General features: G+C 38.8%; 1 protein-coding gene across 3 annotated transcripts in view; it reads right to left on the bottom strand.

Annotated features, from left to right (window-relative positions):
- Nucleotides 1-1,284: 1,284 nt before the first annotated feature.
- WDR25 (WD repeat domain 25) overlaps nt 1,285-25,011 on the bottom strand; it is a 77,433-nt gene continuing 53,706 nt past the window's right edge. For 2 of the 3 annotated variants that reach the window (XM_075503583.1, XM_075503582.1), the window contains exons 4-7: nt 23,917-24,047; nt 5,379-5,549; nt 2,918-3,058; nt 1,285-2,531 (exon numbers count right to left, since the gene is read on the bottom strand). In XM_075503583.1, coding sequence (XP_075359698.1) covers nt 2,310-2,531; nt 2,918-3,058; nt 5,379-5,549; nt 23,917-24,047 — 665 coding nt within the window. In that variant the 3' untranslated portion in view covers nt 1,285-2,309. The remainder of the gene's footprint in view (nt 2,532-2,917; nt 3,059-5,378; nt 5,550-23,916; nt 24,048-25,011) is intronic. The other variant, XM_075503584.1, reaches the window with a different exon arrangement.

Genomic DNA, 25,011 nt, shown 5'->3' with positions numbered 1-25,011 from the left:
TAGAAAATGCCGTGCAGTTGTGCTTCAGCCTGCCCAGTGATAACTAACTACCACTTCACTTTCAGCTGAACTCCGACATTCATGAAGATCCCACAGTTTGAACTCATCAAATCACCGAACCAGTCGTCATTTAAAGGGTCCAGCTTGTATGCTAGAGGCACAGTCAAGAGAATGGCAAAATTCAGGCTCCCGTCGAACAGCTAATTGCCAAACAAGGAAGCAAGAAATTAAGAACAGTCTGAGAAAAAAAAGAAAGTTACTTGCGCTACCTTGCGTGGTTCACTAAAATTTAATGCCCTGTGTTAAAACCCGTCATAACTGTTGATAAGATTATTAAAACCATGCAACCACACTATCTTGGTCCAGACTTCAAACAACATAACTGTGGATCCACAGTCTTGGTACAGGCTTATTTCTTACTACAAGCTATAAGGAACACAAACTACAAACGAATGGAGTACATTTTGCTTATTACTTAATTAAAATCTGCCATTTGCAAGAGTGTTCTGAAAATCTTTCTCTGAAAAAGCTGTTTTAACGGAGTATGTGAAAAATGGATACAAAACCCCTTGTATTTGTGCCAATAAGGAAAAATCAGAAGAATAAAAAGATGCTACAGAGGAAAAATTGCTATTGTACATGACTTCTGGATTCCATGACAGAGACAATTTACTCAACACAATTATCCTGTGTGTGTTAAAATACCTTTATAGACTAATCAGACCAAACACAAGTCAAGCTTATAGCACTCACTGCAAGGCAGCATGTGTTTATATGGAGTCAAGGTTGGGAATACATATGGTTTATGTGATGCATAGACATTTTTTTCAGTGATAAATATATGTATACACACACACACACATATAAAAAATGGATAATAATTTCTAGAACCAAGCAATACAAGTGCAGGGAATGCAAATTTAAATACATTTACAAGCAATCTATACATATATAAATACATAGTTATGGCCTAATGAATTTTCTATTCACTGCAGAATAGCCCAGCTCCTGTCTGAATGTCAAAGAACATCCACTGCACTGAATAGCATAATGACAATTTTCTGTGTCCAAGTGACATCAAGAAGTACGGAGAAATGCATATGTGTTCACAATAAATTAGGGTAGCATATTAATTGTTTCCCCCCCCCAGGTATCAATTCCATGATAGTCTTGAGTACTAACTTGTCAAGAATAACAGGAATAAAATAGTGAAATACAGACACCATGTATTAAAAAAAAAGTTTATTTTTTCATTAAAAATACTTACACATAGTTTTGCTTTGTTTATGTACAGTCATAAATGTAAGTTTAAAACTCCAGTTTAAACATTGGGATTTCAAGAACACAAATTTATTGACCTCAAAATTAGCTTCAAGTTATCTGGCACACATTTCCCTGAAACTCTCAGAGGGCATTTTACAATAAGTTGAGCTGGTAACAGCTACCCATTTCCAAAAGAAGCAGTCCCACCTGCCCTGCAATCTTCCCCCTTCTTGTGCGTAGAAGCTGTTTTGCCTTGAACTATGCTATTGCTTGTCTAAACCTTCAGTGACCAGATCAGGGAGCTAAACTAGTGAAAACTAGTTTAAACCAGTGAAAAAAAAAATCCCAGGAAGATCAAATAGGCATTAATTGATCTGAACATCATCCTCTGTTAAACAGTATGTCCTCACCAACATTTGGTGAGGATGAGAGGAAACGGCCTCAAGTTGTGCCAGGGAAGGTTTAGATCGGATATTAGGAAAAATTTCTTCACCAAAAGGGTTGTCAAGCAGTGGAACAGGCTGCCCAGGGAAGTGGTTGAGTCACCATCCCTGGAGGTATTTAAAAGACATGTAGATGTGGTGCTTAGGGACATGGTTTAGTGGTGGACTTGGCAGTGTTAGGTTTACAGTTGGACTCGATGATCTTAAAGGTCTTTTCCAACCTAAAAGATTCTATGATTCTATGATAAAACCTGGTTTAAGAAAGCTGCATTGAAAAGCTACATAAAAAGAGCAATAATTTTCTTAAGTTTAGCTACTCAAACCAGGGTGGGGCTAGATGAGCACCAGAAGATTGATACAAAAGCGGCAGAAATTTGTCACCAGGGCTGAGGGAGAGAGTAAGACCACTTCTTTGCTCAGCAGCTAACCACAAGACCATCTTAACTGCATTATGAAAGCGTACACTTAGAGGTCATAGAAGAAAAGACAACAGTCTCTCTTGCTTACAACACATCACAAAAAAATTTCACATTGCATACCATGGTTTATTTCCTACACCTTTGACAGACTAACAGGATACATCCTGAAGAATAACTCTGCTTGTTATTGCCAGATCTTGATTTCTCCAGCCCAATCACATGTTGCAAGGAGTGATGGCAAGACTGGGTGAAATATTGCACTTACACAAGCTTCTTTATGTGCAGACAAAGTGCGAATAATCCTAGCAGTATGATAGTTGTAGAAAAACACTTTGCCATCTGAACTTCCTGTCACCAAAAGCGTTCCATCTGGAGAAAATTCACAGCCCACTGCAAATCCTTCCACCTGTGAAAAATCAATAACAGTGTAACTCCTGATGCTGACTAGAAAAGCTCATTGTGATATACTGAAAATGAATATAGTACGAAAAAAAAGTGTATCTTTAAATAAATATACACTAAGGACTTCTCCAGGTGTTTATTAAGACATAGCTATAACACAAACTTATTTAATCATGTTATTAAGTATTCATAAAGTCTTCTAATAACTATTTTCTTCAGCATGCATATGATTCAAAATAGACTGGCACATGGGAAAGCAAATGAAGCCAATTAATATCTATCACTGATTTATAATCAAACACTATTAGCAGACATATTAAAAAGCAGAGGTACTTTGCTATCTATCCTCCTTCTAGACTTGGATACTAAGTTCCCAGTGAAGAAGGATACCTTATGTCCTTCGTATCTTTTCTTTTTGTTGATTCGGTAAGGTCGCTGGGCAGAAAACAAAGCCATGTAGTTCCCATTCGTCTGAGCAACAAACATAGACTCTTTTGGGTGCAGAGTCAGACTTGGGCAAGTGTAACGCTCCTGAAAATAATTTTAAAGAAAGTTTTGTTGTATGAAACAAAAGATTTATTCTAATAATTGAGGTTATCTTTTGACATATTTGAAAGACCACAAAAGGCAAGGTAATGATAAGTCATCTCCATAGTATACATTATATAAAGATGCTTAACTTATTACAATTCACTGAAAGTCTTACACCAAAACAAATATTAAATCCAATCTCTACCCCAATTTCATAGAAATGACCAAAATCCCATCTCCCTCTGAACCATAATTATACTGCAGAACAGCTGCAGAAAGGTAACTCCACCTGATGGTACTCAATCATCCTCTTCCTGCCCAGGGCAATCTGAAGTTTGAATGTGAAAGTGAATCTTCTTCTCCCATATCCCTTCCTCCATAGCCATACTGTGCCTTCCATGCTACTTTGTACAGTTATCAAATCCTCCATCCTCTCAGTTCTGGCCACATTGACAGGAATAGAAATCACCCCACTTAAAACAGACACCTTACCCCATCCCACTCTTATTAAAAATAAATAAATAAATAAATGGATTGTTATTAGCCTACTAAGTCAGAAGTTCCTTATGACAGTGATTTGTCATGTAGACTGCTGCTGGCTGTAAATTCATAAATATCTGCAAAATGTAATAACACTTGGCTTTACTCTAGTGTTCCTATTTAAGACTGAATTAAGATTACTTTCAAAACCCTGCATGGTGACTGCATCAGAAATCAACTGCTCTTGCAAGGTTTCCACCAGGTCCAAACCTCTTCTAGTTTCAGCCTAACCTAAAGACACAGTGCTGAATTTTGATGCCATTAATACAAATTAAGAGAGCTTTGGCTGTAGGATGCATCTGCACGTGAAGGACACCAGGCTGACAGTGACCACTGGACACCATGGGCTATGTGGTAGAGTGGGAAGAACATCAGACTGGTTTTGTTGTGTGGTTTGGAAGTGATGAACTGGGAAGGAAGTTCTGGGTATTGTAAGGTATTTGGCACAGAAACCAAAAGAGGGTGAGGCAGTGTGTCTGGTTAGGAGTGTGCTCCGTGGCAGAGCACTGCATGCTTCTGGGGAGAAACTGGGTCTAACAGTAAGAGATCAGAAAGCACAACGCAATCTGCAGGAGCACTGTGCTGTTATGCTGGGTATACTATAGTAATGGGTTATTTTAGAGCTCTTAACTATTCATTTTTTAATGCAGACAAGCAATAGATCAAGTCCTCTGGGATCTCATCTGTTTGGAGAGCTCAGGGGTTCTCTCCCACCTTGAAGGGTTCAAAGGTGAAATTCAGAAAAGTGAAGCAGAGTTTGCAAAATCACCACCAAGTTTTGTTTATTCACAGTGCAGAAAAGGGGGAAACCAGTCCATTTCAGAGATGCTGTAGTCATGAGAAGGTAGCCTGTGGTGGGTTTTTTGTTGGTTTGTTTGGCAGGGGATAAGGAGAAAAGAGTTGTTTGTTTGTTTTTCACTCCTTGATACTGAACCTCACTGGTCGGTACTTTATATATTCACAGCTTTTTTTTTTTTTTTCCTATTGCCTATCCAAGACGTTGATAGATCCCATATTGGACAAAGACATAACTGTGGAAATTAAACATGAAACAATCCCGTTAGATCATCAACTACATGTCCTTGTCAGTAGAGAACTGTTCATTTCAGCCAAAAAAGCAACTACATACAATCCAATCATATTATATGACATAGGATATTAGACTTGGGTTTTCAAAAAAGACCCAGGGAGTTGGAATTATCTATCAAATTCCTTGGTAATCTCCTTCAAAGCTGTCAGCCTTTCTAGACAATTTAGTCCATTAAATATCTTGCCTGGATAGATTACTGAGAGAAATACTGCACCTGCACTGATAAAAGTAAATTTTGCCTCTGTGATTAAGCCGTACTAGATATATGTATGTATCAGGTTGCTATTACTATGCGAATATTAAACTCAATTTGTCAATAGCCCTCATTGCAGCTGATGAAAAATGCATGAAAAAGTGTGGAAAAGAAACGTGGCACTATAGCAACTACTGCCATGCACCATTGGCAAGCTCAAATGACACTGCAGTGGCCTTGCCTAAATATAGCTTAGATGTCAGTGAATGAGCACTGAAATGTAAATATTTTTAACACAAGGAGACCTATCAGCTTTTAAGGTCATTTTTTAAGAATAAGTGTTTTTAAAATACAAAAATAAAGAAAGCTCTCAACTTACATTAAGAGTATTTTATACATCACACAATGATCTTACAGAAGATCAAAAGCTTTTTTTTTACACTGACAAGCATGAAATACTAAATCATGACACAAACAATACTAGTTGTTAATCTTACATGAAAAATCTGATTGGATATTTTTGCAGCACTTTGGAAGTCCCATGCAATAATGGTACGATCAGCTGAGTCCCGGCTTACTGCATCTGTGCTTGTAAGAAATTCTCTTCCTTCAGGGAGAAAAAGTATATCCAATGTCTGTTGTACTGCGGCTTTGTACACTCTTAACACCTAGTGGATAAAAACGTTTGTTATTTTTTAACAGATTAGAAGAACATGATAACCGATGTTTTCTCTCTTTGTATTAATAACTATCTCCAACAAACTATATATTATTTTAAAATGTGAAAAAGTAACTCATTGAAGTACTAGTGTATTAAATAGCTTGTTAATGTATGTAAAGAGTCCACACACAGGAAAATTAAATGAGATAAAAGAAAGCATCAGTTTGTACAATTTATATATTCTGTTTATATATACATAAGATTCTGTTATAAATTCCCAATGAATTAGAGTTAGATCCAGAAAGAGCTTTAGACAACACAATGTTGTGGAGCTGGGTCTACACAAACTCCCTTCTATTTTATGAACTCTTCTAGATTCGCTAGAAGAGGCAAGGGAATCTTTGGCAGCAGGCTGGCCAACTTGGTGAGGTGGGCTTTAAACTGAAGGACTCGGGGGGCAGGGTCCAAAGTGGCAACGCTACACCATTGCAACCAACTGGGGAATAAGCCAGGCCAACCAGAGCAGTGACAAATGTTCCTTACCTCCCTCCCAAGATGAGAACCAGAAGACCAACCACCTCAAGTGTATGTATACCAATGCATGTAACCTGGGGAACAAACAGGAGGAACTGGAGCTCCACACCCAGTCAGAAAGTTATGATATAGGAATAACTGAAACATGGTGGGACAACTCACATGACTGGAGGATCACGATGGATGCCTGTAGACTGTTTTGTAACAACAGGCAGGGAAGAAGAGGAGGAGGAGGAGTCACACTCTCTGTTAAGGAGAACCTTGAATGTATAGAAGTCAAATACGGCGATTGTGGAAGCCCTGTTGAATGCCTCTGGGTCAATATCAGAGGGGTCAACTCCAAGGGGGATCTTACAGTAGGCATCTGCTACCGACCTCCAAACCGAGACGATAAGGCAAACAAAGCAATATTTGGGTTGCTTAAGTAAGCTTCGGGTCAACAGAACCTGGTTCTTATGGGTGACTTAAACTACCCATTTGTTGGAAGAACAATACAGCAGTTCACGTCATCCATCAAGTTCATGGAATGCGTAGAGGACTGCTTCCTCATACAAATGTTAGATGTGCCAACCAGGTACGAGGCACTGCTGGACTTGCTATTCACAAACCAAGAAAACCTGCTTTATAATATCTCAGTTAGTGATAGTCTTGGCTGCAGTGATCACAATATTGTGGAGTTTGGGATCCTGCTGAGCACGCTGAAGGTTAGTACTAGGACAAAGGTTTTAGATTTTAGAAGAGCAAACTTCAGCTCACTCAGAGCTCAATTGGGAGGGATTCCATGGGAAGCTTCCATGGAGGATAAAGGAGCTAGTGAGTGCTGGGAGTTTTTCAAGAACACTCTCCTGGAGGCACAAAAACAGTTCATCCCCTTTAAAGGTAAGGGAAGTAGGCGGAGCAAGAGACCACCTTGGCTTAACTGCAAGCTTCTGAGTCTGCTCAAAACCAAGAGAGAAGCGTATGAGAGATGGAAAAGCGGCTGAATACCCATTGAGAACTACAAGGGCATTGCCAGGGCGTGCAGAGATGCAGTTAGAAAAGCAAAAGCTCAAATTGAAATTGGCCAGAGATGTCAAAAACTACAAGAAAGGGTTCTTCAGGTACATAAACAACAAGCAGAAACAGAAGGAAAATACTGGCCCACTGCTTAACAGGAGAGGTGAATTGGTCACCAACAATGCTGAAAAGGCAGAGGTTCTCAACAATTTCTTCACCTCAGTCTTTACCAGCACTGTTGGGCCCCAGGCCTTTGGAACAAAAATCCAGGTTGATGCAAACACAGACCCACCATCAGTGAAGAAAGAGTTGGTATGTGAACTATTACAGGAGCTTGATCCCTACAAATTGATGGGCCCTGACAATATCCACCCGAGGGTGTTAAGAGAGCTGGCTGACATTATTGCAAGGCTGCTCTCCATAATCTTTGAGAAGTCATGGAGACTGGGGGACATCCCAGAAGACTGGAAGAAGGCTAATGTCACTCCCATCTACAAGATGGGCTTAAAGGAGGATCCAGGAAATTATAGGCCCATCAGTCTTAATTCAGTCCCTGGGAAAGTTGTGGAATGAATCCTCCTGGGGGCTATTACAAGCCAAACGAAGCATGTGATTGGGAAAAGCCAGCACGGATTCACCAGGTGCAAATCGTGCTTGACAAACCTAATTGCCTTCTACAACAAAGTAACCTGCTCAGTTGATGTGGGGCAAGCAGTGGACATTGTCTACCTGGATTTCTCCAAGGCTTTTGATATGGTTTCCCACAGCCTCCTCCTTGAGAAACTCATACGTTATGGTCTAGACAAGTGGTCCGTGCGGTGGGTGGGGAACTGGCTGACAGGCCATACCCAGAGGGTGGTGGTAAATAGCTCCTTTTCAAACTGGCAACCTGTCACAAGTGGGGTCCCCAGGGATTGATATTGGGCCCAACGCTGTTTAATATCTTCATAAGCGATCTAGATCATGGGATCAAGTGTATCCTGATGAAGTTTGCTGATTATACCAAACTGAGTGGGGAAGTGGACACTTTGGAAGGGAGAGCCACCCTGCAGGAAAACCTGGATAGGCTGGAAGAGTGGGCTAACAAGAACCTTATGAAGTTCAACAAGGACAAATGTAAGGTCTTGCACCTGGGAAAACAATCCAGGAGTGCAGCGTAGGCTGGGATCTACCTGGCTGGGGAGCAGCTCTGTGGAAAGGGACCTGGGGGTCCTGGTGGACAACAAGCTCAATATGAATGAACAGTGTGCTGCTGCGGCAAAGCAAGCCAACAGGATGCTGGGTGCATCAACAAGAACATCAGCAGCAGAGACAAAGAACTCATTATCCCACTCTACTCAGCACTTCTCAGGCCACACCTGGAATACTGTGTTCAGTTTTGGTCCCTGCTCTACAAAAAAGATGTGGACAGGCTGGAGAGGGTCCAGAGAAGGGCCACAAAGATGATCAAAGGACTGGAAAGCCTGCCATGTGAGGAAAGGCTGAGAGAACTGGGTTTGTTCAGCCTTGAGAAAAGAAGGGTTAGGGGAGGCCTTATCACCATGTTCCAGTATTTAAAGGGTGGCTACAAAGAAGGTGGAGACTCCCTTTTTACAAGGAGTCACATGGAAAAGACGAGGGGTAATGGGTACAAGTTAGTCCTGGGGGGATTCTGATTGGACACAAGGAAAATTTTTCACAATGAGAACAATCGGCCATTGGAATAATCTCCCCAGGGAAGTGGTGGATTCCCCAGCACTGGACACTTTTAACATTTGGCTGGACAGGGTGCTGGGCCGTCTTGTCAAGACCATGCTTTTGCCATGAAAGGTTGGACCAGATGATCCTTGAGTCCCTTGCAACCTGGTATTCTATGATTCTATGATTGAACTCTGAGGATTAGTGTGAGGATATCTCCTTCCTCCTTCCAGGAAACTTCAGAAGTGTAAGTTTTTGGTCTTTTTGTTCTCAAAATCTTCAGCTAGTTATAGAGTCAGGGAAAGGAAAGTAATTAGGTTAGTGGGGATTTGGGGCTTACAAGTATGAAAAGGACACGGCAGGAAGAGAATATTCTCGTTGATCATTCCGGACTTAGTTACAAATCACTGTTTATGACTAGGGATGAGTAAACTTGATGATTCAAAGCTCTCCCGGTCCCATGCTGCTGTGTGTCATCGCTTAATTTGCAAGTGGTGAGACCCTGCTGTCAGGACCGTATGGGAAGGGAGAAAAGCTTGCATTCTCAGTCAGAAACTGCCTACAAGGCCAACGTGGACACGCTCAGCAGAAGGGTACACCATTCACCCTGCAGAAGATACCTCAATCCCATTAAGGACTCGGTCTGACACCCTGTCCTGAAAAAAGAAACTCAAGAGTTTGCTCTTTTAAAGTGCTGCCAGAGAGGGAGGGATGGAGGTGACAGGAGCACTGCTGTCAAACAGTTCAGTGCTTTAAGGACTCAGCCAGGATCCTTCCTTGGTCTATGGGGATTCAATCCCACACCTCCCACCTCATCTGCCTACCGACTGTCCTAGCAAGAGGCAGTCTCTGCTGCTTCTGCTGAAGCAGAGGCTTTTTCTGTCACTCTGCTGAAAATGCAGGGCAGCAGGGAAAGAAAGAGTCATCAATACTTCAAAGCACGTTTGGGCTCAAGAGTAAATAATGTGGCTCATCCACTAGTTCCCATCATGTAATTAATGCACCTGAATAATCTCTAAAGAAGTTTGTGATGTAAAAGGAAATAGCAAAGTTCCCAAATCTTCTTCCCAAATCAAAACCACCAAAGTTCCCAAATCTAGATCCTCTTTCAGGACTTATACCAAAGTGGGTTGGATCCATGCAGAAATGGGTCCTCAGCCACAGGATTCTGAGTATTTTATCAGTCTGTGAGTTGGATCTTAAAAAGTAAGAGAGATTTTGAACTATTCTAAGGAATATATGGGCAATTTGAATTCCCTTTCTTTCCACATTTCTTCACAAAATTCTGCATCTATGTTGTCTACTTTGAATTTTGCAAATCAATACTTTTGCTTTCTTTTTCTCTGATTTGCCTCCAGTGAAGAGAAACTTCAAGGCAAGTGGCCAGATCAAAGCAATCCATCTCTCTGAAGATGGTGATCCTTAAAACTAGGACACTGGAAGACTCCTAGTTATTAATACCTAAATCTCTCTCTCTCCCCAAGATAGCTAAAACATAGCAGCCTGCACTTCCAACAGGGTGTTCAGAGGTTAGTCCTTCTTCTAACACCACTAGAAAAAACAACAGAGCAGAGAGAGTGCTTGAAGCATTATATTGAAACAGTTCCCAACTTTGTGAGGCATTTCAGTGCTTGCGTTATACCTCTAACATAGCACGTGACTACTGACTTCAGGGCCCAGACCTTTTACGGATACTGTAAGCACATACATTTAAAAAAAAATAATTTTCAGGTGTTGCAGTGAAATATCCTGGATTATACCTCTGTTTTATACATTAACCAATAAAAGGAAAATCATAAAATCATTTCAAATATCAAACACAACATGAGAACTTCTTGATTTCTTGCCTCAAGCTCAAAAATGTATGACTGTTTGGAAATGTTCAGAACTAGCTGATCCTGCTTTAGGGTAGCGATATACTAGATGATCTCCTGAGGTCCCTTCCAGCTCTTCTCCCTGTGATCTCGGCATCTAGAAGGATGGCAGCAGCAGCTGCTCCAATTGCTTTTCACAGGCTCTGCGAACTGTACAGTTTAGAAACGCGATGTTTGCATTCAGTGAAGAACCCCAGTCATGCAAGCACCCTACACACCCTGTAATAACATCAACAAGATGTAAACCTGCAGACTCAAAAAACTGGCACACTTTTCAGCAATCTGCCTGCATTTTTAAGATAGTGAATATACAAATGTGTTACTTGCTCTTGTCAGATTTTTCTGCCTAGGAATCTGCATAATATACAAAGCAATTAAACTTTGTAAAGCCAAAAGTGATATTTGCATATTTATAGCCTCCACTTTCTCTATAGAGAAATCACCATGCATAGCTATTTCTTCACCAAATTATAAAAGGAAGTCCATAGTTCATTAGTAAAGTAGAAAATTAAGCTATTTTGTGGAGCAAATATTAAAAAAAAAAAAAACCCAAACTAAAAAAACCCCACAAAATATAATAGCTGCCTGGAATGAGAAATGGAAAAACCATACAGAAACCTGACAGCTGTAGGAACTGCAGGAGAACTGAAATAAAGTTAAATTGAGAGGGGGGGACACAAAAGGCTTTACTACCCCGACAGACTGAAGGAGGCAGCTACTTAGCAGCAGGCACCTTCACAGAAGTGACAAGTCCCAACCAGAGAGTTGGCAAGATCAGAGCGTGGAGCAGCACAAATGTGTAGAAACAGGGACAGGGTGGCAGAAACAAAGGCCAGTTGGTGCTGGGAAATGAAGAAGAATGATATAGAGCAATAAATGATAATAAAGTCCCAAACAGTCAATCACTGTAGTGATTCTTTAATATTTTCTTATTTTAAAGATGAAAAAAACTCAGACATACTGTTTGGGTCTTTGTCTTCTAAAAAAACCCTTGTGAAATGTATGTAGGTACGTATCCATACATACACTGTGACCAGCACTGTTAAGGGGTTAGGGTTTAGGTTTGGGACTTGTTTTCAATAGGTTTTGGAGCAACAGACATCTCTCAGTAAGGAAAAATAAGAGATTGTGAAGTTGGTAATGTGCACATACTTTTAATTTTTGCTGAAAACCTGTTGGGGTCTTACATAAACTGCCACTATCAATTTAATAATTTTCACTGCTAATCATTAAATATATTTGCTTGTCTGTTATTTAATAGGGTATCTAACCAAATTACCTGTGTATCTTAGCTCTGCACAGGAAACTGTCTTTATAAAAATTAGTCAAAAATACCACCTTTTTCTATATGTTTGATACATACCTCAGAAAAACTATCTGTTTAATCTTCAAATCACATAGTAAGAACTGACTCAGAGAAAAATAAATTAACACTTTGAGTAGCAGCTGGGAACTTGATATACATAGTATTTAAATTCCCCCATAAAGATAGCTTTCAAAAATAACTAATTGCAACACCCCTGCTCAGAAAAGTACTCATAATTAAACCTGCTTTGTTCTACCTTAGACAATTAATTCATGACATGCCTGAGGAACTTACCTGGGGAAAGCACCAGTTTCCCTACCCTGCTGGCTTTAGTTTGTTAATAACAGCTTTTGCTCTTTTTCTATTTGCAGATTTATCACCCATAAGCATTGGAAAACCACAGTCCACTTATTCAATCTAAGCATTTTCTGGACATAAAAGAAATCATTTCAAAGGAAGGCCTAATAGTTTCTGGTGTCAACACAATCCAACATAATAATAAAGCTTCTTCACTAAGGCAAGAGTTCATGGCTGCAGGCATTCAACAAGAAAGGTAATTTAAGCAAATTAAATCAGTTTCAAACAGATTCTTATGGTTCTGGTGATTTGAAAAGCATGCTGTGATGCTGAATTCAAGGTATGTATTTCAGATGGGTGTTCTATAATACTTCTCTGCATAAAGCCCATGCAATGCCAGGTATTTTGTTTGTCAAGAAAGCTCAAAGTCTCCACACAAGCAATTCAGGAGCTGCTGTTCGCCCCAGCTCTGTGCTGGTCACCTGTAACCTATGTGCACTGCACTTTCCTAAAATTCCCTCAAGCTTTATGCAAGCAATGAGAAAGAAATGTGCTTTTATAGTCATTGCCCTGAGCATCAGGAGATGAGGTCTCAAAACAAATCTGATAGGACTACAGGCAATCTGGATGGTCATGGAAAAAACCCTTAATCAGTCAGTGCCATGGCTTCCAACCTGTAAAAATGTCCATATTTTTTCTTCCACTTCTTGTCCTACCCTTTTAGATTGAGTGCTTTGGCATGAAACTGCCTCTTCCTACTGGCATGTTGAGTAATTAATGCAATGGGGGACTGATTTAAGTTTCCTCTGTGAAACAGTACTACACCATTAATAGTAATAAAAAGTGCATTTTAACTTAAAAGAAAGCTTATTTTGCACAAAATAGAAGCTTTTTTATCTACTGCAGTGCAAGTCATTTGTGTTGATCTATTCTACAGAGTAAGGTGTTGAGGCAGATGACTATTTGCTTTTTAGCTACATGTTCACAACAAAACCACAACCACATGACAAATCAAATTTATGTCTCTGATCTCCATCTAAAAACTACAATAGCAATTTTAATCAAAACACATGACAATATCATAGACAAGAAGATCAAGCATGCTACAGTCTTATGTTCTTTTAAAGTCTTTTAACATGACTGCTGTATTTCTCTTTATGTAATTGAAAAAAATTATTTTGCTTTTCTATTTACATTTTTTCCTGTTTGTAACTGCTCTGTTTTCAGACACAGCTCAAGATTATCAAGGGGTCTTCAGAATAATTGAAAGGAAAGGGACACTGATTAAAATGAAGAAGTGGTTGAGCTTAATCTGGTATTGATCTATAAGACTTTAGGTATGAACAATGTACACTGCTTTTTTTAAAGTCACTTTCAGATTGCTTGAGAAGGCACAAGAATCTTGTGATGGAAAGTGTCAACCATTTATTAGAAAAAAATATATATTTTCCCATCAGATATTTTATTTAAAATTGTCTTCCCATCTCAAATAGGGTAAGTGAATCTGTATATAGGAAACAGACAAGGAACATCTGAGATACAGAATGGCTTTTCTGTGAGGAGCAATAATCAAGGACTTTTCAGTACAGAAATGAGATGACCGAGCAGAATTTGAAAGAATCGGAAATAAAGTCTGAGCAGCATGGAGAAGGTGAACAGTTTCTTCCATTACAAGAATTTAGACTCCAAACTAGCAGAAGGAAGCTTCAAAACACACAGAATGAGATGCTTCTTCACACAATACATATTTAAATTGAATTCCTTGCTACAGGATGTTGCAGGCATACAAAAAATCAAGAACAACCAATTCCACAGCATGAAACTTCAGAGAGCGCCATGAAAGACAAAGACACTATTTGTAGTGCAGCAAGTCCCCAAACGGTAAGTTAGAAAGGCCTGGGTAACAATTGCTGGGAATTGTGATAAAGAATTCTGCTGTGCTTTCATATTCTTGTTTTTTTAAAAGCATACTGGTTGCTGCTCTGCTGGGGGTGTAGAATTTGTCTAGAAATGGGCTGAAACTGGAACGGCTATTCCCTGACAGCTTCTCACTCAAATACTCATGCTCCAGAAGGAGGCATGTTTTGTTCCTGGCCCATTTCAGTCTCTCCAGGAGCAGGTGCTCCAGGAGAGATTGTATGCACAGACAGGTCTACAATTCTCATCTGCGATACCACCTTATGAGGTTTCCAAATAAGCACAGCAGGATGGCTTATGTATGTGATACAGCCACATAAAATGTGCCTTCACACTCAGAAAGGATCCCTGAATGTTAACATTTAAAAACAAATGCCATTACGCAAGTACAAATGTACCCCCACCATATGTCTTTGAACTTTTTGACCGTAAATTCAGTAAGGATTTCTCTGACTGTGAGAAGAATAACTTTGGTTTTCTAAGGCACTAAATAAATCATCTTATTTTAATTACATTGTTCTTCCTAATACCACCAGTGCATGACAATGTATTGGCTGTTTCTATAGAAACTAGAAGAGCAAGTAGCTCCACCAATTTCTACAGCTTTTTTTCATATTTATATGCTATCCAGAGACAAATTCATTAGGTCTCCTAAATACATGCTACTTAAAATAACTGCATCTCATCTGAAAGAAATTGCAAAGGAATGTTTCCAAGGAAACAAATGCACTGCACTCGCACTCTAAATTTATTAATTTTTTTAACTGTGCTTTAATGACTTAGGCTTATTTCTTTATAAATTCAAGTATGGAGAAATAGCTCAACAACATAAAGAGTATCTCTTTCATTTTTTCTTTTTAAGCATAACGCTATAGATGATAGTTGCAATTTTGTAGCTAAACAATGTTCAATCCAGACTAATAAACCAAGATGGGGAAACCGCCCCCTGTTGTTACTCTGCCTCGGCCTCTGTTAATAATAAAAATTCTGCAGTGCATTTCTAGACTAATTTTAAAAGCTCAAAATAACTGCTTCCACCAGTTTTCTAGTTAATCTGTTCTATAGCTTATAAGACCTCAGTTTCAAAAATGGGAATTTTGTGTAAATCTTCAAATCTAAGTTTTCCTTAAATTTGCCTATCACTCCAACAGATTGACTTGTATTCATCTGTTTTGAAACCTTCCTTATGTCCTGACAAAATTTTGTTATTAATCCCAAAAGGCTGGCCCTTGGTATTCATTTGTACTCTTTCCATTTCTAATAAGTCATTGCTATTTTTCCTGCATGATATACTATTCCTTTTTTTATATATATTGTGCTAGCACGATACTTTCTGTAACAAACATTTTTCAAAAATAAAATAATAAATGTTGTCTCCATTTGGAGCTGTGCCTGAAGCACTTCACTAAATTCCTCCCAGTCAGTTTCCTTTCTTGAGATCTCCCCTTTAGCTAGTTTTCTCATTTTACAATACCAAGGTTAGTCCCTGCCTTCTCCAGCATCTCTAATTGCTCTGTCAAAGTCCAAAATCGTAGTGACATCAAGTAAGCTACACACAATCAACCTTCGCTTAACTCCTATAATTTATTTTTTTTATAATTTAATTTATTCCTATATCTGTAACTAGTCTTTCCTTCAAAGTCTGTTCTGTGGCTGTATCAGGTCATACTACTGGGTCTCCACTACCTGGTGCCCTTCTCCTTCCCTCCTTGTTTAACATAAGCAGTGGATTTGCATTCATGGAGGTCTAAGAGCTTCAAATTTTGCTTAAAGATCAGAGCCACAGCCCTGTCGCCTTCCACTTATTCCCTCTCCAGATTACTACATGGTGCTTCATCAGGACTTGCTGTTCTGACAGCTATAGCAGATAGCTCTTGCCAAAGCTCCAATGGGCCTCAGTCATTTATGAGACAGAACACATGAACATCAACAGACAAGAGATCAAAAACAGAGTACATCCAACAGCTGAATAAATTATTCCTCTATTTTTAGCAGAGTCCAAAAAAATGTTAGTGATCTCCCTACCTTTAGAGTTCCTTGCATTTCTGTATGCACATGATAAAGAACCAGTTCCTGAATGCTTACAAAATGTTAAGAGTTCCATCAATCAAAGCAGAATGTAAATAAAAGGTAAAATATGCAAAACTAAAAAATAACTATATGGACACATTTAGAAAATTTAAATGAATACATTCAGATGCAAGTTCTTGAGTGCTGTATGTCCTTCAGCAGAGCTAATAGCATCCCTGCTTTACACTATGCAAACCTTGCTGATAAGTGTAAATAAAGCTTTTCAATTCAGTTTGACAATTCACTCATGATATAAGGAACTTTAGCTCCTTTAAAAGTATTATCAGTACAAGACAGTTACAGTTGTAGTCTTGCTCTGATATTACATCTGGGTAATCTTAGAAACCCAAATTAAAAAGAAAAATTTATCTCTGGTCATATTTTCTTTTGTGAACACAATAAAGTCCGTATTGCTAGCTAAAGGATACAAGTCTTGACCCTTTGTTCTCTTTGGTATTTCAAGGAATATTAAAATTTCAGGTAGAATAAGTGGTTGGAATATATATCGTCTCCTGTCTGAAAAGCTAATGTAGATCAGCCAAAACAGAGAGTGACACTGTAATTCAACTGGCTTGTGCTGAACATCTTAAGAAATTCTTCCACAGCTGAGAGAAAGGAAATACTTCTAAAATATATAACTACCTTAAGGTCTCAGTGTTATTGCACAATTCTTTTTACAGGGCATTTTACAGGGTTTTTCTAGGTTCAGCTCTGAGGTCCAAAAATCCCATGGGGGCTGTTCAATATGATGTTCTCTCCTTGCTCGACACTGCAGAGATTTTTTTTTTTATTTTTTTATTTTTTTTAAAAAACATAGCAGCTCACTTCCAAGTTTTCTGGTCTTTTCATAAAGTCTCTATAAACATTCTCCAAATGTTTCATAAATTTAATCAATCTGTTATACAGCAATATAAGATCTCCAGAATAATCTCTTCACCGGAGACACAAAACTGGGTTTTACACAAACAGAAAGACATACCACTATAATAAATCTCTACATGCTAGTCAACTGCCTCTTTTATTCTTTTTTTTTTCAGGCTTTGATTACTTGTCTCTGTAATTTTGAGATGCCTATATACTCTACATTTCACTGAGCAGTTAAACTGTTCCATCCATTCATTTCTCTGAAGTATATTGCTTAGCTTTATCTTGAAGATTTTAACTCCCTTATTGTTCTTTCACTCTTTATCTTGCTCAGTACCCAATGCTACATTTGAAATCATTTTGCCTATTTGCTCAACAGAACAGGGATAGCAATAAATGTCTTTCAACATTCCTCCTTGTTTTTTTTTATATCTGCCTTTCTGATTAATAGCTTACTGTACATTTCTCAAGGTTTTAGTAGCTGAAAGGCTGCCTCAAACCTATCTTCATACATTTTCTCTGGGGCTTAGAAATCCAATTTTTATACCACATTCAATTCATGAATAAATATTAGTAATTTATGCTCATAAATTTACGCTCCTGTTAAAAATTAGTTGCCCATCAAAATCAAAGCGAGATTTCAGAAGTACTAATTTGGAAAAATACCACTATCAGCTATCTATGTCATTTTCCATCAGCAGAAAGCACCAATGTGGCACACTGGCATAAAGCAGCCCATTTCAACCACTGCATATGTATGTGTAATTGCACAATATTTTTGTTATTAGTCATTCTCTCTATCTCTGTGATGCTTAATGCTTTGCTCTGAATTTCCATGAAAAATTCCCTCATTTCCTGATATACAATTATCATTTTGCCTCACATAGTTAAATTTAAGATGTGCAAGCAGATAGCCTGTTAAAACACAGGAGTACATCCTAAAGAATGACCTCTGAAATTGAATTACCAGTGAATGCTGAAATTGAGTTTTCAGCGTGCAATGAATAACAAGATTCAAGCTGTTGATTTAGGGTGCTCACTCTATTGACAAAATATGCTGCAAAGCCTGAAAAGGCTATCAAGAGTATGATGATGGGAACAAAAAGAATCATTAGTTTACCCACACATGATTCCAAACTGAATGACAGGTTAACACACTTGAAAGAACAGGAAAAACAGGAAAATCTTGTAAGAAATTAGGATGAAAGCACTTGAAAGATTTTAAGACTGTTTGCATCAAAACTGAAATGAAGTTGTTTGCATCAAAACTGAAATGAAGTGGCAAGAGGCCTCAGACATCTAGTTCAGTTACGAGCAAATGGCACTTCTTAGAACAGGACAAATTTCAAAATACTGGCCAGGACAGTTTATCCAATCTTGAATATGGCCTTAACTGTGTAAGATGGAAAAGATAGAAAGCGTGCTGGTTTTATCTTGTGAATAAAGATAACAATGTAAGCTAAAAGCAGGAATACCTGAAGAATCCATTGAAATCTCCCAAAGTAGGGAGAAGCAGACATGAGATACTGATGATATTGATGATTCATGCCTAACCAACTGTTGTGGTTTAACCCCAGCCACCAACTCAGCCCCACCCAGCCGCTCGCTCACTCCCCCCCCGGTGGGATGGGGGAGAGAATGAGAAGGGTAAAAGTGAGAAAACTCATGGGTTGAGATAAAGACAGTTTAATAGGGAAAGCAAAAGCTGCGCACGCAAGCAAAGCAAAACAAGGAATTCATTCACTCCTTCCCATGGGCAGGCAGGTGTTCAGCCATCTCCAGGAAAGCAGGGCTCCATCACGCCTAACAGTGACTTGGGAAGACAAACGCCATCACTCCAAACGTCCCCCCCTTCCTTCTTCTTCCCCAGCTTTACATGCTGAGCATGACACCATATGGTATGGAATAGCCCTTGGGTCAGTTGGGGTCAGCTGTCCCAGCCATGTCCCCGCCCAGCTCCTTGTGCCCCCCCAGCCCACTCGCTGTGGGGTGGGGTGAGAAGCAGAAAAGGCCTTGACTCTGTGTAAGCACTGCCCAGCAGTAACCAAAACACCCCTGTGTTACCAGCACTGTTTCCAGCACAAATCCAAAACACAGCCCCATACTAGCTACTGTGAAGAAAATTAGCCCAGCAAAAACCAGCACACCAATATACTGTTCTGTGGCTGAGAGTTTGAAATGTAACTATGTTATTTTGCAGTAATGCATAGGTGATACTCGCCATTTTGCAAGAAAAGCCATAAGCAGTCAAATCAGAGTTTGATATTTTTCCCCTTTTCTCCACTCAGCTGTGACCTTCCACATTCACTCAGTACACACACACAGTTCTTCAAATTTTAAAACCAATGCAAAGGTAGGTGTCTAACAGTCTACACCCATCACTGAGCTACAGCTACCTCAGATGGGGAAAAAGAAAAATCACAGGATAATAGAAGCTCTCTCCCCCTTTTGGAAATGTTTCAGAGTAAGAGAGTAAACCACACTGCTGCTTTAGACAATCACAGTACATACAAAATTATGGTTTTCAAATGAGCAAACATGTCAAACAAACAAACAAAAAAAGGATCAATATCTGTTACCAGGCTAAACCCACGCCTTCCACTTTCTAAGGTGATTAGACACTGCTGGTTATTAAAATTAATACTCCTCATGCGCTATTTAATTGCCTAGTTTTCCAATTGATGAAGTTCTACATGAATGTAATTGTTTCCTAATGAACAAAGCAGGTAACAGCTTCTAAAAACTTCCAGAGAGAACCCAGTGCAGGATCTGTACAAAAGAAACAGGCTGGGGTTTTGTTTTACCAAGCCTAAAACCTTTCCTATTTTACCTGTCAGAATATACATTCATTCACTGATTTATTCTCTCAGAAAGTAAATTATTTCCTTGTATAATATGGTGGGATATTTCCCTTATCTCTTCATTAGCATCAGCTTACGGAAATAGAGTTGCACACAATCTTTCTAAGCACCGGAGTGTCTTGCAGGTACAGAGACAACCACTGTGGGCATTCCTCTGTGATCAACAGCTCTTTAAGGCAGGTTCCAAGGCTGGAACTTCAGCATTGCAAAAATGAGTGTATGGTTAGTCATTGAGATTAAAATGCATTATTCTGCTAGTCTCATTTTTGCTGTATATAGCATCCTGGCCACAGAACGCACTGCCTTTTGAGAAATCATGTCATCAGATGGGATCAAAGGATGTCACAACATGCAATGTTGTGACATATTGCACACCACAGCAATACTCTCAGTCAAAAAGAAAAAAATCATAATGCAGCAATCTTGAGTACCGTCTACTTCAGCAACAGTATTAAAAGTGGATAGGGAATGGCCCATGGAAAGACAAATACCTCATTGCATCCGTTTGAAAAAGGCACCACACCCAGATGAGTAAGCAAGGAGGCCAAAAACCACAGTTGGGCAGTAAAGCATAAAGATACAATAAAATACTGTTTGAATCTCATAAAGATGATATACTCCCTAATTAGTAGAAAACATGAGGGCTGTTTTAGTCTGAATGTATAGTCAAATTAATAAATTGTTAAGTATTCATGTTCCTCTTCTACATAGATAAAAATGGCTTTTATGGTGTGTGTTTGTCCTCTGGAAATGAATCATAGATGTTGTCACCCAAAGTGGTCACTACAGGCTCTGCATGCAGACACACACGCAGCTTATATGTCATGCCCTGCAACCTACACAAGGGTGATCCCAAGCGTAACTATTGTTTCTTATAACTGCAATGGTAATGTACTGAAAACTGCACTTTTCCTCTGCAATTTTGTCAGACGTAGTTTACACAAAAGTTACTATATCAGACCATCTCAAGCCAGGCTACTGGTAGTCAGGATTACAGAAGATATGAATGGGTGGGCTATTAAAATCTACAGTTTATCAGTATGGTTTTGCTCCTTTGCTTTCTTACAATGCCTTTTACAAAGGCCAGTACCTCACAAATTGCACATTGCCCCTTATCTTTTCATCTTCTACTGCAACCTCCATCTCAACACGTTTGTCTGCTCCTCACTGCAATAATGCCTCATGTAAATTATGCCGGACATATCAATTGACAGTTTGGCTGTGGTGGAGCTGAGGCACCAGAATTTAAAACCTAACAGGAAGGAGCTGCTTTAAGAGATGACACATTCAGTGTCTTCATTGCTAGGAATAAAATACTGCTCGATACCTCGTCTGGTACAGAGAGAAAGCACTATTGAAACTCCGAAATTTCAGAAGGGGTAAAAGGACCAAGAACAGCATTTTTCAAGCCATTTGTCACCGTAACACCATTCAAAGATAAAACCAAAATATAGGGATTGGCAGAGATACTGACAACAGGAGAACATCAGATTCAGGAGATTACGCAGAACTAACTTATCTAGCACAAGCATTAACATCTGTTATTTAGCCCTTTAATTCTACTTGAGTCAATGCAATTTTGCATTGTCCTCAGGTCTTGTCATCACAATCCCTGGTATCAGAATTGCTGCAAAAAAATCTTGTTCAAGCATAATCCTTGAACTGTACATATCCATTGCAAATGAATCTTCTGTTTACTTGAAACTGAAGTGCCTTCTCCACTATCAATATTTGAGATTGTCTCCTACCATCCATGAAAGATTTCTAACCACATTCCTCCATAACTGTATCCAACAGTAAGCAACTGTTCCAGACAGGCACATTTTTGCAACATGCCATTTTGGTTGTTTGTTACTATAGAACAGAATCACTTTATTTTCCATCTGTAGAGACTGGACACCTTAGACACACGCAAGCTGGAGGTATTGCCATTTTTGGCATGAACATGCTCATCAATCACAGCTGATTTTAAATCTAGGGAAAAATCATCTTTACAGGATTCTCGGAGATAGTCACTCAAAGACATACATAGGTATAAAATCCATCATAAAGAAACTACAGGGTGTAAAAGAAAGAATGTCTCTGCCTTCGTACACAACTAGACTATCATTTGACTTTGTGTATAACTAAAATATCATTGTTTTGTCACCTACACCTGCCATCTTCTCCTTGACTAGGACCAAATATCTCAAATTTTGACACTACAGTCAACAATCTTTAAGCCTTAAACAGATTATACCATTTAGTTCCTGAAGTACTTTTTAAAGGAAGTTCAGCCTACAATGACTTCTCTATGTTAAAAAGGACAGCTAAGCGTTCAATTACAGACTGCACCTCCTCCCCACAATTAAGGTCTCCTGTTATGAGAATCTCAAGAAAGAACAATTGTATTCCCTACTTCATTTGCACCCTATGAAAGCACTGAACCTGCTGTTCAGGAGAGAAGACTTCTATTAGCCTTCCTTCTCCAGCCCACTGCCAGAAAAAAAGTAATGTTTTTGTTCCACAGTAAATTTACAGGGTAACCTCTGATCACGTGGAACAAACACCCTTTGAACTGGTACTAATTCCTATTTGTGTGATACATATTGTCATGTTCTATAAGTTGCCTATGCTAAAGAAAGTATACCAAAATCACTTACTGACAACACCAGAATACTGTACACCAGTGCAAGGCAGGGGGAGGGAGGGAAGAGCTACTGTGGAAAATCTCATAACTTTTTAAAAAGTTACATAGGTATTCTTTATCATAAGTATTTACGATTTTGGCAATCTAAAACTAAAATCATCTTCCTTCATAGAACTGTGCTTTGAGTATCTCTACATATCCTTATCAAGGAAAACTAGCCATCATACAAGCATGATGGATGGAATAAATCCCATCAGACTTTTTACAAAGGTTTTCATGCTGACACTGTAACTCTGAAACTCACAGTAAATTTATTTTCAGAGTAGTCTCAGACTTGGCAGCCTTGATATGTACTTAGTAATGTTTTTCTTTTAAGAACCTATTCGTGTGAGGGAAGCCTGTGGTATAGATCCCACACAATTAAATTCTTTTCTCAAACATCAGTGACAAATCCACAGGAACAACTGCAGCACAGGAATTAGATTGTTAATTGCACAATAATACTGTGTTTCTTTAATAGAGCAACTCCCATAACTATTTCTGAGCTCTCCTGTTAGAGCCCCCATACCTGAAATGCATCTGCCTACATCTCTCACCTATTATTCTTAGTACATCAAAGTCAAAGACAAAGTTTGGATAAGCAATCTTATCTTTTTCAGATCTCTTCTGTCACACCCTCTAGAGCAAACAGATGGCTAACTAAGATGAGTAGGATCTACCCACATAGAAATTCAAAGGAAAACAAAGAACTACTCACTTTACAGCCACTGCTGCTCTTTGAGCTGTTCTGCACATGAGGATGTCGGCTTGCCTTATGCTTCCACTGGCAGAGTACAGCTCTGGTCTTACCTGAGCTCTGAATGGCAGCTGGGAGCATGCTGTTGTTCATGGTTCAGGATAAAGTAAAGGCAGAGACTATACATGCCTCTCTGTGGCCCTTCATGAATGTAAAATTACTCCAGGCTTCTACACAAAAGCTACAGGCACACACATCCTGACCCACACTTAACAGCTTGAACAGCATGTTAGCTGTCCTGCTTCCTAGTACACAACTGCCTTTTTCACAATCCTGAAGTGAGCTATTGGCTTTATTTAATTCCACTATATGTTACTCATATTTACATAAAGAAAAAAAAAAATCATATTTTTTGTGTACAATGTTCCTCTTTGTGCTTCAAAAACATTACAGACGTTCCTATCAACAAATAGCAACACAATCAATGACAAATACAAAATATTTCAGAATAACATTTCATTGAAAGACCTGTACATCTAGCAGCTTAGTAATGCACAGCACATCCAACCTAGGAAACATTCTAAAAGAGAAAGAGATAAACGATTTCCATTACCTTAGAAGTCCTTATATCCCAAGCTTTAACTTCCGGGCTGAACCCTCCACAAATGAAAATATTTGACTCTGTAGGGTGGAACTTCAGTGCACTGATCCTAAATTCATTTTTGCTGCTAAATATCTGCTTCCCTAAAATAAAGTGAGAAGCAGAGATTAAAATTTGAGCAGAAAATGAAATATGTTATTCATTTCAACCTAGTTTCAAAAATGTCAAGGTTGCAAAGACGAATATGTTTATATTAACACATTTCAAGTATCTGGGGCTACTCTTATTTACTGAAAATACAAGACTCAACTCACTAATTTCTATCCACGTGAAATTGCTCCTGCTCATGGGTCTGCACCACTGACTGCATCCTACTGAAAGGAGAGAACAAGTGGTTTCGCACACTAAGGAGAGGAGCTCCACCGAGGTCCCAGTTCAGTCGACATGCAGGACTAAATCTACAAATCTAATGGTTGAATGTTTCCCTACAGAGAGCCATAGTCTTTCTTTCAGTGCGATAAAAATAACTAGAAAAAATACTGGCTGTGCAGAAATACCACGTCCCAAACTATACTACAACTCTTGAGTTGTTTACTTGTATTTCTGTGAAGGTAGGAGTGAAACTTCATCTTGAAAGTAGGAAATAAGGCAATAGCTGTTCCCATGGATACACTGTTCTCAACATTTAATTATGTACACTAATCTCCACAGGATCCTGTGGTTAGCATCAATTGGATTCTCAACACTTTTGAAGGCAACAAAATTCAGCTAGGTTAATTTATAGGACTTTACCACAGTCTGCTGCTTCCTTTCATCCTAACAAATTCATGATATTAATGTACATTCACTGAAATATAATTTTTGGAACAGCAGCATGGACCAAGATAAATACATTTGCTTAGTTTCACAATTTCAACAGTGCTTTATATTCTACATATCACATACAAAGATCCACATTAAATAAAGTTACTACTTTAAGCCACAGTGAAGAAGGTACTGCAGAAGTAAAAAAAAAAAAAACAACCCTTAAAATACTATGATAAAAGTTTCTTAAAATATTCATTAAACTACATTTTCAGCAAGTGAGAGTTGTCTTAAGATAGGCTT

This window comes from Mycteria americana, chromosome 5, assembly GCF_035582795.1.
Source record: "Mycteria americana isolate JAX WOST 10 ecotype Jacksonville Zoo and Gardens chromosome 5, USCA_MyAme_1.0, whole genome shotgun sequence".
Taxonomy (NCBI): Eukaryota; Metazoa; Chordata; class Aves; order Ciconiiformes; family Ciconiidae; genus Mycteria; species Mycteria americana.
This window is presented reverse-complemented; position numbering and strand designations above follow the sequence as displayed.